Source organism: Neopelma chrysocephalum, unplaced genomic scaffold (assembly GCF_003984885.1).
Source record: "Neopelma chrysocephalum unplaced genomic scaffold, ASM398488v2 Primary Assembly neopelma1_92, whole genome shotgun sequence".
Lineage (NCBI taxonomy): Eukaryota > Metazoa > Chordata > Aves > Passeriformes > Pipridae > Neopelma > Neopelma chrysocephalum.
This window is the reverse complement of record NW_020897754.1, coordinates 470317-483268: the sequence shown is the minus strand read 5'-3', so window position 1 is coordinate 483268 and position 12952 is coordinate 470317. Positions and strand designations below refer to the sequence as shown.

General features: G+C 43.4%; 1 protein-coding gene across 1 annotated transcript in view; it reads right to left on the bottom strand.

The window, feature by feature from the left end:
• The window catches only part of ITPR2 (inositol 1,4,5-trisphosphate receptor type 2), a 237783-nt gene extending 225142 nt beyond the window's left edge, over positions 1 to 12641 (bottom strand). The window contains exon 1 of the mRNA XM_027693537.1: positions 12341 to 12641. Coding sequence (XP_027549338.1) covers positions 12341 to 12432 — 92 coding nt within the window. The 5' untranslated portion in view covers positions 12433 to 12641. The remainder of the gene's footprint in view (positions 1 to 12340) is intronic.
• Between the last annotated feature and the right edge of the window lie 311 nt (positions 12642 to 12952).

Genomic DNA, 12952 nt, shown 5'->3' with positions numbered 1-12952 from the left:
CCTGGACTTCATAAGCTTTTCCTGTAAAATTGCATCCAAGAGATGTTCATGCTCCCAAACAGGCTCAAACAAGCTTTTCCAGTCTAGTGTTTGATCCTCTACACAGTCCACATCCCACCAAAATTCCTTTATAAGATAGAGATTTGCTTTATACTGAAACAAAATAACTTCTGGAGCATAATTCATACTCTCATCCACTCCTGCTTTAAATTCCTCAAAAGCAGTGGGACATAGTGCCCTAATTTCCTTGAATCTATAAAATAAGACAGTTGAAAGGAATAATTATGGATTCATACCTTCCCCACACCCATCAGCCTGTGGGCACACAGAGAGGAAACCTGCAGTCTCAAAGACTTAGTGAAATACTTGGAATTAAAATTTTCCTTTGATACATTGATGGATCTTAGTCTTTGTTTCTAAACCTACAAGAATCACTCAGCCAAGTCTCTCCTATTTGAAGTGCCCTATGGTGCCTGACTCCACAAGCACCAGGAGATTTTGGGAAATAAATCACCACTATGTCACATAAATATCAATTCTCATGGAGAAAAAAAGCTCAGCTCTTCAGCAACACACTCCAGTGCTGCCCCCACAAAATGCTGTTGCACTGGGGCTCTGTCTCTTTTATCTATCTTGCAAACATCACATTTCCTGCACCGTTTTCCACATCCTGCTCACACATCACTAAATCAGACGGTTTTTAAATGACTCTCACAGCCCCCTCAAATTTCAGCAGTTTCAAAGCCACACTACAATTTCTGAATGAATAGAACCACCTGTGCACCATCTCATTTCTAAATTCCAAGCTTGCCTGACATGACCAGAAAACCTTGATGTTGCCACTCTGAGGGGATGCTGCACATTCTTTTTGGCTGCTCTGAAGTCCATTCCAGGAACAATACATCCATCAAGTGAATGATTCAGGGAGGTTTACATCTTATTCAGGATGTTTTGCAAGTTAGAAGAAGGCAAGAAAAAAGTGATGCCTTTTTCAGCAGAGTCATTCCTTGAAATAATTCTTTGATCTTCTGCCTAAGGCAATATCTGCATGAGTTCATTTGGGTGAGGCATCAAGGTCATCCTGCTGCTCCCAGATCTCTGAGCACCTGAGAGCTGGAAGAGCAGCCCTATTAATTCCTACAACTAAATGTTAAGTTGCTCTCAAAGTGTCTCAGCATAGTATTGACCTCGTACTTCTTCCTCAGACAAATTAAAATGAAAATGTCTGAAATTTTAAGCACCAATAGAAGTTGTCCCCAAGTAGTTGAAAAATTATATTTTGCCACCTTCTCAAGTCCCCTTTGTCTTTTCATACTTGCATTTTCACACCTGGATAACCAATCTGCAAGTTCATTTCTAAAGTCAAGCCTGTGCTAAGGCTCAAACACAAAGCAACCCAAAGCTTTCCTCACCTATATTTTGTGGAAAAACACATCAGGACCACAGCAAGTATATTTTTGACCAGCTCGGTGACCCTACCGTGCTGTTTGAGAGTGGGTAAATTGCTTGCTCCTTTCCCAGACAGTTTTTAATTGCTGCCCATGAAAGGTTTCGCTTTCACCTGCAAATCATTATTCAAAGTGTCACTAGGAAACTTTTTTCCTTTGACTCCTATGGATGCACCCAGTTCTTTTTTCAGATGGCATTTTCATTATTGCTTTATTTCCATCTGCAAGGCTTCCAGCTCTTATATTAGAAACCATATCAATTCTCTCTGGTCTCTTTTGAGGGTCCATATTATTTCTTGCACCACAGCTCCACATGTAATACCAGTCCCAAATTTCCATTTTGGAGGTTGGATCCATCCCAGGATACTCTATTATCTCTAGTCACAGGCAATTATGTCAGTTCTGGAGACATAAAGGCTGTTTCTGCTATAAAGAAAACTTTGAGATGGCTCCAGGTATTTCCTTGATCGTTTATTTGGAAATAATTTTACAGAATCATTTAGGTTGGAAAATACCTCTAAGATCACCAACCAAGTCCAAGGATTTGTGAATTCTTATTTTCCTGGACAGAGGACAAACCAAACAGCAGGAGTTTCTTTGATAACAGTTTTCAGGGAGAAGAGTGCTCAGCAGCACACTCATTTTTATTGCCCCTGGGTCACCATATCAGATTTTTCTCTGGCTCTGACTGAGGTTTTTGTCTTACCCTCTCTGTACTCATTTAGGCCCCTTTAGCTTGCCCTGATGATGCTGAATTTCTTTCTAAGAAGCTTCTTGGGTAGCAGGACTCAGCTTTTCCTCAGGCTTTACCAAGTGTATGTGCTTTGGGTGATGATTTCCATTCTTTCAGTGATCTGGCTGCAGAAAGGAGGAAGGATTTTCTCTCTCACCCCCATTACAAATGAAGAACATTAATAATTGTATTTACCACTGTCAAAGAGGTTCTACCCAACATTTGAGCATAAGCAAGTGTAAAACTCTCTTCAGCACACTTTTTTTTTGTCATGAGAAACCTCATTCTGCATCTTTAGATGTATCCTTAAGATAAAACAACTTTTGATACATGGAAACCTTAATAAACTAACTAGCTTTGTCACAACTGCCTTGCTCCCGTGAGACAAATCAATATAAAACAATTTATGCATTGAACAGCTTAGTAGATCAACACCTACAAAAAGAGCACTGACCCAGAACTTGGAGTCTTTGGTTATTTTCCACAATTTGTCAACAACCTTGTGCAAGTCTCTTGTGTCCCACCCTTTAATCCAGTATTTCCTCTTAAACATACTTTAGATCCATGGTTGAAAACTCAAACCAGCACTGTCCCACTCCCAGCTCAAGTAAAACAATTCCATTAGGAGCAGCCTAATCACAGGAGGGAGTTTAATCTGACATGGGAAAGAAACGGACGGGATGAAACCAAGTTTGACTCCACAGTGTGGCCTCAAATGAGCTGGTGCAACCAAACTCCCCCTGCACATGGCTTTGCCATATCCTAGATATTCCAGGGGGGTTGCAACATTAATTGGTCCTTACATTCAGTGGCAGAAAAACCTGTTCAACTACAAAAGTTAATACAGACAAGAATTATTGCCTGCTAGGTCCTGACCTTGTTTTGTTTCAGCAAGAGAAGCCATTGCTGACACAAACCTCTGACCGAAACCCTGCAGCTGCCCAGGGGCCACAGCAGTGCCCCTGACCAAATCCTATCGATCTTTTAGTATCCCTGAAGATCCAGCCAAGGAAGCAGAAATCTTAACTTGGCTTCTATTCAACAGGTTATTAAAACTGCCTCATGATATATTTGCAACTTAAATCTACCAATTTGCAGGTGCAGGACCTACATTTCAGATCACTTATACAGGAAATAATGTCATGAGACTTGGCCACTATTTTGTTGCTTACTTTTTCTGAGTAAAATAATCTATAATATCATTGAATGGCCTGGGTTGGAAGAGACCCTAAAAATCATCTCATTCCAACCCCCTGCCATGGGCAAGGGACACCTTCCACTAGCCCAGGTTGCTCAGAGCCCCATCCAACCTGGCCTTGGACACTTCCAGGGATCCAGGGGCAGCCACAGCTTCTCTGGGCAACCTGTGCCAGGGCCTCACCACCCTCACAGGGAAGAATTTCTTCCCAATATCCAATCTAAACCTACTCTCTTCAGTTTGAAGCCATTCCCCCTTGTCCTGTCACTCCAGGCCCTTGGAAATAGTCTCTCTCCATCCTCCTTGTGGGCTCCCTTCAGGTCCTGGAAGGCCACAATTAGGTCACCCCAAAGCCTTCTCTTCTCTAGGCTGAACAGCCTCAACTCTCTCAACCTTTCCTCACAGCAGAGCTGCTCCATCCCTTCAATCAACTTGGCCAGCCTGACACACAAATAAACTGTTATATCCTCACCACCTAAAAAAAAAATTCCTCTTAACTTTCTGTATGTTATTTTGTATTTTTATCCTTTAAAGGCAAGAATTTTTTTTCTGTATACTAATATTCTTTATAAATAACATGCTATGATGATATGTAAGGACATCTACAAAGATAACTGAAAATCTTGAGACTTGGACTTCCTGTGTTTACTGCAATAACTTCAGTGTCTTTAAAGCAACCTAAAATCCAAAACAATTCTACATCAGTTCATTACTTATGAAACCTGTTTGACAGTAAAGCTTGACTGACTTAGTTCTGCCTTCAACCTGAGAAGCATTACAGAGATGGCCCTACCTGATTTTTACATCAGCAAGTCTGATGTAAAATCTCATTTTAGAACATCAAAATTCCACAAAACTCTCCACCTAAGCCTGACTTTTCATCTCTCTGTAAAGAGCCAAGCTCGCTGGGCCCTGTCAAATTTGGGTGAGGAGTGAAGCCTATGGATTGGCACCCTCAGGCTGGTATTAAGTCCACCTTGGCAAAAGGTGATAACCTCAATAAATTGTCCAAAATATCAGAGAAAATACTACTAACAGGTACTTAATCTCTTTCACTCCATGCAGTTTGTTAGGTTGGTTTTTTTAATGAAGGATTTTTAAAAAAACATAAATTTTTAAGTAGCCTTAAACTTTTATTCTTTGATGGGAAGAATGGACCTTGCTTAGTGATGCATTTGAACATTTTTCAGCATTCAAAACTGCACAAAGATCTGCTCTCTGTTTTCAAAAGCGATATCCAGTCTTTCCCAATCCATTCATTTTGTTTCCTCTCTTTATTTATTGTTCCTGAACAATAAAAAGACACGAGCCAGACTGAAAAGGTGACTGAGAACATTTTAGCAAAGCACACCACTATTCCTGTTACCTGGAACAACTGGGGGGCCTGTCAGAAATCAAACCCAGCTAAATGTAAAACAAAATCAACCAGGTCATGCAAAAAGCACTGCTTGGGGTCTCAAGTGCTCACATACCATTAGTTAGGTCCCCCTACCTGCAAAGCACATGCTCTGATTTTAAGTTAATGGAAGAAAATTACTACTAAACTCAGGGCACTTCTTACATTTCATTAGTGACCATTCTGGTTTTCAAGCTTTTCTCCATCAGGGAGTTTTCAGCTGCCCCTGCAACACTGATTAACTTGTGTGTGTCAAGTGAATAAAAAAAGCTGTTTGAAATTCAAACAAGCTCCTAAAAGGGAATCAAGATAAGAAGTCCAAGCACTGGATCACAAGTTTCTGTATTTTGAGATTCATATAAAAAGCCTCATTTCAGGGTTTGTTTGTTGATTTTCTTTTAAATGACATTGATTTTTATCTGCCAGAGGTCAAAGAATAAAAACTTGATTACTGGTTTGAATACCAATTCATGGTACAGAGAAGAGCTGTAGCAAACTTAGTATCAAATGGTAACAACCACACTTGGATATGCCCTTCTAGCCTCCTTCCACCAAGTATTTCCATATAAATTTCAACTATATGTCTTCACTCATGCAGCAGCAACAACCTAAAGGGACATTTCAAAAGAATTGCCCAAACTGTATTATATAGGAATTACCAAGTACTACAATCCATTTTATATAACTTTTGTATTACAAAAGGTCCCATAGGCAACCTTAAAACTGCTATTTCTTTCTACAGGAACTGAACCTTCACCTCAGGCATTCTCCTGGAGAAGGTGATATAATTCTGCATTTTCCTAAACAACACCAAAAACCCTTGGAACAAAAAAAAAAAAAAAAAAATCAACAGGTATTCAAATGTTTGAGACCACAGCAGCCTTAGCACAAGCCTCAAACATTTGAAAAATCAAAGTACACAGAGAGTCACAAAATCAGCACTAGCTGAGCAGCAAGACCAGTCCTGACACAACCTTTTGGTTTCCACAGCCAAAACAGCCCCTCAAAACCTCCACCAGTACCTAATATAGGACATGAATAACAGGTGCATTTTAACCCTGCTTTTTTGTTTAACTCTTTTCCCAATTTCGCAGCAAAAACTTACCCTGCTAGAATGCAATTCCTTGGTTTAAGTTTGTTTCATATTTGAGGTGAACTGAGGTAGTGAAAACAGAAGTTACTTTTACTTCTCTAGAGAGAGGGAACACAAAGCTGCTGGACAACTGAGGCTTCCCTGTGACCTCCAGGAAAGGAAGCTGGAAATCCTGGGAACTGGGATTCACTTCCCACACAGCTACAGGTCCAAAGCATCGAGGTTTAGCATCATAAACAGGATTTACATCAGGAAGTGTTTGCACATCTTCATAGTGGTGGAAGGATTGATTCAAGTAATTAGATGGAATTAGACTTACAAATAATCAATGGAAGTTTAAAAGAATCAGTCACAAGGGAATTAGGTCCTTAACATAATTAAAATATGCACCTCTGATTAACTGGCAAAACACAACACGCACGAGGTAAAAAAGCAAAATCCTGAATGACCGTTCATTTTCCTTTCTCCAGTTTTGCCATAAATATCCCTTATCAAGTACATCATACAAGAAGTAACAGACCTTTCAAAGCAAGCAAAAACCAGACTTTCAAGTGCAGTAAATCCACGTGCAGAGGACACAGCTCAGTGTTATTGCTCAACAAACAGGCTCAGGCTTCAGCCGAGTAGCAGCCGCCGCCTGCACCTCGAACAGCGAAGGGTTTCAAACACCAGCTAAGCAAAGGTTCAGGAGCTTCTTGGGAAATCATATTCCAGGCTGGGGAAGTCAAACATTGACCCGACTCTTTCCTCTGTGGTACCTTTCAAAATACAGGGTAGTCGTGATTTCTAACAGCACCAAGAACCACGTCAAGACTGGTTTAGTTTAGTTAGTCCTCTCATTATGTAAAAGGAAGTTAAAAAAAGACTTTAAGTCATGCAGGTCAAGCAATCTCCCCTCTCTTTCCTGACTACTCCCCACATTACCCATAGCCCAGCTGAGAACTTGTAGTATGTCTTATCTCGATTCAAAATCCCTCTCTTACTTCCATTACTACCACACAGCTTACAGGTAAAGTCCCTCCTGCATTAACCAATCAGTTCTTTCCCTAACCCCAACTTTCCCCCCAGTTCTGCTCGATAACAAGCTCTCTGCACCAAGGATATTCCATTTTAGCACACAGACTCATAAATCATAACACTGTAATTAAGCCTAATGCTTTTTTCCCCTCACACCCAGGCTAGGCTCTGTGTACAAGGAAAACTTCTGAAACAAGTCTGAGCCCTCCGGGGCTCGTTACTCGCTGCATTCCCGTAAGGCTGCTTTGTGGAAAGCTTTGTCTCATTGTTTATTTAAGGATGGCACTGTTGTTACAGCATTTGAAACTGAGCATCAAAATAAAGGCTGTTACAAATGGCAAAGCTGGAGCCGTGCCTAATTGCTAGTGAGAGTGGATAATTACAGAGGATATAAGCTTTGATATATGTACTGCATGGCAAGGTATGCGAGATACAGGGCTGTATTTATGTGTCTACATCTCCACTTACACGGCATTTATTGTAAGATCAATGAAAGTGTTTAATAATGCATCTAATATAGCTTATGCTTTACAAAGTTATCACAGAAAAGCAATACCCTACGCAGCTGAAAAGTGTACATTAGCATATATTCAAAGCAGCTGGAGGGTTCAGAGCGGGGCTGCTGCATCAGAAAGACAACCAAAAGAACACATTCCTGAAAACGCCAAACCTACGCAGTATTTAAAAAAAAATTACAATCAAAACTGTCAAATCTCATTGGTACTGTTAGTCTGGAGGATAAAGTACCTAGGAAACAAAACCTACAAGTACTTTTGCCCACAGAAAAGCTGAAATGCATCTTCCCTTCCCTCTTCCAGGTATTATTTGATTCTGTATATACCAGAATTAAATTATGAGTAACTCTAGTTACACCACTCTCACTTTCTTCAGGCTTTTTTGTTCTTTCCTGACTAATTACCTTTTTTCAGCTGGGACATGAAAGAAAAATTTGCTATTAATTAAAGGATGGATACTCTGTTCCTTAACCATGGCTTACATCTTCAGACAGCAGGAGAAGGGTTAGAAAAATAAGGGCTCTGATGAAAACTCTGCATTGGTGTGTTGTGAGCATCATCAGTCACTGCATCTTTTCTCTTAGGGACCATTCCTGAAGGCACCAGGATGACAAGTTTTAGCCTTTGTTATATTTGGAATATTCTGATTTATACTGTTTCTAAAGCACTTTCTACTTCACCTTGCCTCTTCACAAAGTGTGATTGACTCAACCTGTGTGTGAAGTCCAACTTCAAAAAGACAACTCCTGCACAAAAATCCAGTGAAGGAGCTTGAATAAACCTGTGATATTTCAAACAAGAAAGTTCCAGGAAGCGCTTTGAAAAATTAAGAGGAGATATTCAAGAAAAAATCAACATTAGACTGAGGAAAATTACTAAAAATACTCTACAACACACTTTTTGCTGCTAACAAGAAATACATCCCAGCACCCCTCATCATCCAGGGCCATGTGTGACCAAGCAGGCGGGTCCTGCTTCATGCTCCAGTGATTATGTTCCATGAGATCTCTCCCTGCTATGGCACAGAAGCACATTTATGGAGGTGAGACAGGAATGCAGCTCCCCATGGTGACTAAAAGGCTCATCCTCAAACTTTCCTACAGCTGATCCTGGCCATTGTCCTTACTCGCTTTTTTCCTTCCGCCCCTCCCATCAGGAATACTTTTTCCCCCTCGTTGTACTGATAGGTGATTAATACAATTTTCATTCACAGCCAAAATACTGGGAAAGGTGGTCTCAAGGTTCAGACACCAGTCTAAGACAACTTAAGATAACTGGATTCACTGCCTGGCTCTGACACACCCTCCCTGTGGGACATAAAGCCTCCAACTGTGCAAAAGTTTTACTGTGTCAAACCCCTAAGTATGAGCACAGTTCCATAACCCAGCACAAAATACATCTTGCAAGGGCAGAAAACTATCAAGGGATGTAAATTCCTTCTCCCAAATGTTTCCTTTTCTGCACTAAATTGCAAGGCTATCAGCTTATAGCCTTCTCCTATTTAAAAAGGAAGGAGGGGAGGTGGGGGATTGGAAAGGCCAGAAGACACACCATCAGCACCTCAGAGCAGCATCCAAATCCAGAATAAGCCCAAAGCCAAGCAGAAAAAAGAGCAGGGGATTGTTTGGATTCTCAGTACCTCAAGTATCCAAAGGCCTGCTGAAAATGCTGAGCCCTAAAACCCTTTCCTGTACTAATAGCCAGAGATGCCCCTCTCCATGTGGGATCCACAGCCTGGAACATCCTCCTGGAGACCAGTGGTTACACCTCTTCTTCCAAAAACAGAGCCCAACCTCTGCCTCTTAAAATATGGATACAGGAGGAAGAATTTGGGGCAGGCACTGCCTGACTTCCCTGCCCCCATCCCACCCTACAGCACTAACCCCAGATGTGGAAGAGAGGTTCAGTCTCCTCTTCAGACTAAGAGAGATCAAATGTGAAAGCAGAGCCCTCACCCCCACATCCAACAGCTGTTTATAGTCATGAAACAGTTCAGAGACAAGGACGACGAGAACACAGATTTCCTCCAGCTCAAAGGAGTGCCCCAATCCTCTGAGTACCACTCACAGAATCTTGTTCCAGCCATTCCCAAACGCTCATTCCAGAGGGAGGTGTGGGAAGGCCCTCCTGCCTTCACCAGGCTCACCTGGATCAAGGGCCAAGGGTGCAGATCCTCTGTCTCCTAAAAAAGGCAGTTGGGACCTCCTAAACTACACAAGAGGAATATTTCCACACTCAGGTTATAGGAGCTATTAACCTGACCCCACACATGACCTGAACAGCTCAGCTACATCTTTCTCTTGGCTTTAAGTTTTCAGGGAAAACCGAGCACGTGAAAATTTCTGCACCAGCAAGTGAGGAAAAAATACTCTAAAATGCATGAAACAGCCTATGCTTAGAAATCTCCCTCAAAACCCATTTGTTGAGCTGGTTCCACCCCTCAAGGAGTGAGGTCCCCTGCCATAACAGACCTCCCCTGCTTGCAGAGGTGCTGGGCACTTTTTTATCCTATTTATAGAACGGCCTTGCTCACACTTTGTTTAGGAAACAATCAGCCTTTGACAGCTTAAAATCAACAGGACTCTCTCCCTACTCCAGAGTCATAGACCTGAGATGGATTTCAAGTTCTTGAAACAGCAGGAGACTCCCCAGTGGGATCCATAGTGCAGGTGACAGGTTGGTTCGCCCGGCAACATTTCAGGTGTAACCCAGGCAAGAGCAATTAAACAAGGACCCACAGCAGTCAAAAAAAAAAAAGAGAAATCATTCCTAATCCTACCCCACCTTGTCCTCACCAACTAGAGGCACCTGTGGAAAATGAGGGTTCATCTTTTCAGGCGTTTGCAAAGTGCAGCTGAGCAAGTTTTCCCTGAGTATAAAAGTTTTTTTCTGCCTCTTGTGTTGCTGCAACTAGTCCAAAGGCAGCAATTGCAAGAGCTGGCACAGATATGGTAACCTGGCATCACAACTTTAAATGTCAGTCCAAGCTCTTGTACCACCAGCAGAGGGGTCAGCATTCCCATTCAGCAGACATGGGAGTTTTTCCACTGGCAACTTCCACTGGCTCTGGGGTTGCTTTTACCATGCCAGAGAGCAGGGCACAAAAAAGTTGGACTGAAAAGCCAACAGAGGTACATCAGCATTGTTGAACTCCTGGCCTGTCACAGAAGAAGAGATGCACACAGGAGTCCTGTCTCATCCCAAGCAGTTTTCTTGAGCTGGGCTGAAAGAGAGCCTGGACAGAGTGTTGGCTTGAGCTCAATTATTTCTTCTAGTAAGGAGCTCCCATGTGCCTTAGACAAGCTTTGATCTTTGCTTCTCATTTTTAAAACTGGGAATAAATGTCCCGCCTCAACTCCAAGGGATAAGGGGAGGATCAGCAGCCTTAAAACTGTGGCACAGCAAAGCCAAAACACATATTGGAGTGACAGTCGTACAAGCATTAGTCACAGCAGAAACATCTGTAACTGTGGACAAGCAGGTGCTCTCAGAAAGGAAGAACACAATGAAAAGGAAAGCACAGCAAATTTAGCTTCCTCCACATAACAGAACACAGAGATGAGACAGAACAAGACAGCAAAACAACGGCGAAATAAAAAAAAAGAAGTGCTGGGGTTAGAAGAGTAAGAAACAACATCCAGCAATAAACAGTTGCAAAAAGAAAACATTTTCAGGCAGGATTTAAAATTGCCAGAGTCAGCAATGTCAGAAAGGAGATGTGAGACAACACAGACAGTCAGTGAGAGGAGGCGCCAAATTAACAAATAGAGGAACAAACCATTGAAAAGCACTTGTCAACAGATTAAAAGAGTGAACAGCAAGGATTGATGCAATAATAAGATTAAAAAATATATAAAAGACCTTGAACACCATCTCTTTTCCAGTAGCAGCACCACACCAAGTATCTTACACATTCACTGTTTGCATTTTAATACCAAGCTTACTTCACCCCACAGTCCCCCATGGAAGGGATCACAGAACACAGGGAGGCTGCACCAACACAGGAGTGATACCCGTGTTAACCAGCCTTGGCAGGTTTAACTGTTATTCCAAAGGTACCATTAACGTTTAAGCAGCAAATGACACTGATATTTAACTAGAGTTTGAGCTGCCTTGTCCATGGGATCGCTACAATCCATGCAGTGCAGGAGACGTTGCCAGTGACAAAGGTTTCAGGACATGCTTACTTTGGATATGCCACAAAGTTACTGGAACTACTGCAGCTCTCCTGGGAACATCAGAGGGAACCGCTGCACCCTCGGGACACCTCACTGCAGCCAAACTTCAAAGAAATGTATCGATGTATCGCTATCATCATCCGCTGAGGTTTTCCCTTCTGGATTCCAAGAAGGCGATTTAAAGCGGCCGAGTTTAATAAAAAACTGAAGCAAGCGGCAGTTCAGCGAAGCAGCCACAGCTAAACTACACCCTTTCACCCCGCAGAGAGAAAGAGCTCACGGGGGAAAAAAAGGCATCTCCATTAAATTAAACTATCTGATCGTAAATATCTGATCATCGACAACCACAGACAAGACCTCAGGCAGACACAAACCAGAAGCAAAGGCGTGCAGGTTTTTAACGAGCTGATTCGTGGCAAGATGAGCGAGGCAATTGTCAGAAATTCTCAGAGGTGCGACTAAAATAAATAAATAAATAGATAGATAAATAAATAAATAAATAAATGGCAGCTCTGCGTGCCGACTGCGCTAAGGGCACAGCACAGCGCGGGCTCTGGAGAACCTCGGGTATTCCCGGGGGCGCCGGGGAGTGCCGGGAGCTGCAGGAGGAGGTACGGCGGGGCCCGGGCCCCGCTCCCCGGCCCCGAGAACTTCTCTCATCCCTTCCCGTTCCCCAGCACTTCCTACTTTCCCCGCTCCGCCGAGCAGGGCGCGCTGCCGCCCCTTCCTGTGCCGCGGGCTGCGAGCCCCGCACTCACTCACCCCAGCGTGCTGATGAACCCGTTCACGGATCCCTCGGCGTACAGGGACACGATGTCCCCGATGTACAGAAAGCTGGACATTTTCTCAGACATTCTGGCTCATTTTTTTTTTTCTTGGGTCTGTTTTTTTTCTTTTTTTTTTTCCGTGAAGCCGGGGGTGTTTTTTCCGCTCTCCTCCCCCTCCTTCGTAAAAAAAAAAAAAAAAAAAAAAATTAAAATGAAATAAATTAAAGAATTAAAATACAGGCAAATCGGAGGGATCCAGGGAGGCTCTGCGCGGCCCCTGCGGCGCGGTGCGGGCTGACATGAGCGCGGTGTGCGCGGAGCTCCCGGCCGGCCCCGCCCGCCCCCCGCGCCTCCTCCGCCCCCCGCCCGCCCCCGCCCCGCCCCGCAGCCACCCCCGGGCTCGGGCAGGGGCCGGACACCCCCGGGATCGCAGCCCCTGCACTCCCTCAGCCGGGAGAGATGCGGCGGAGACCCTCGGAAAGCCTCGGAAATTCCCCGCGGTGTGGGGGCGCGGGCGGTCCCCGAGGCTGAGACCCTTCCCCTCTGCCCGGAGACTGCGCTTGGTGTGGTCACTCACCCTGTATCACCCTCTGGTTTATGGCTTTCA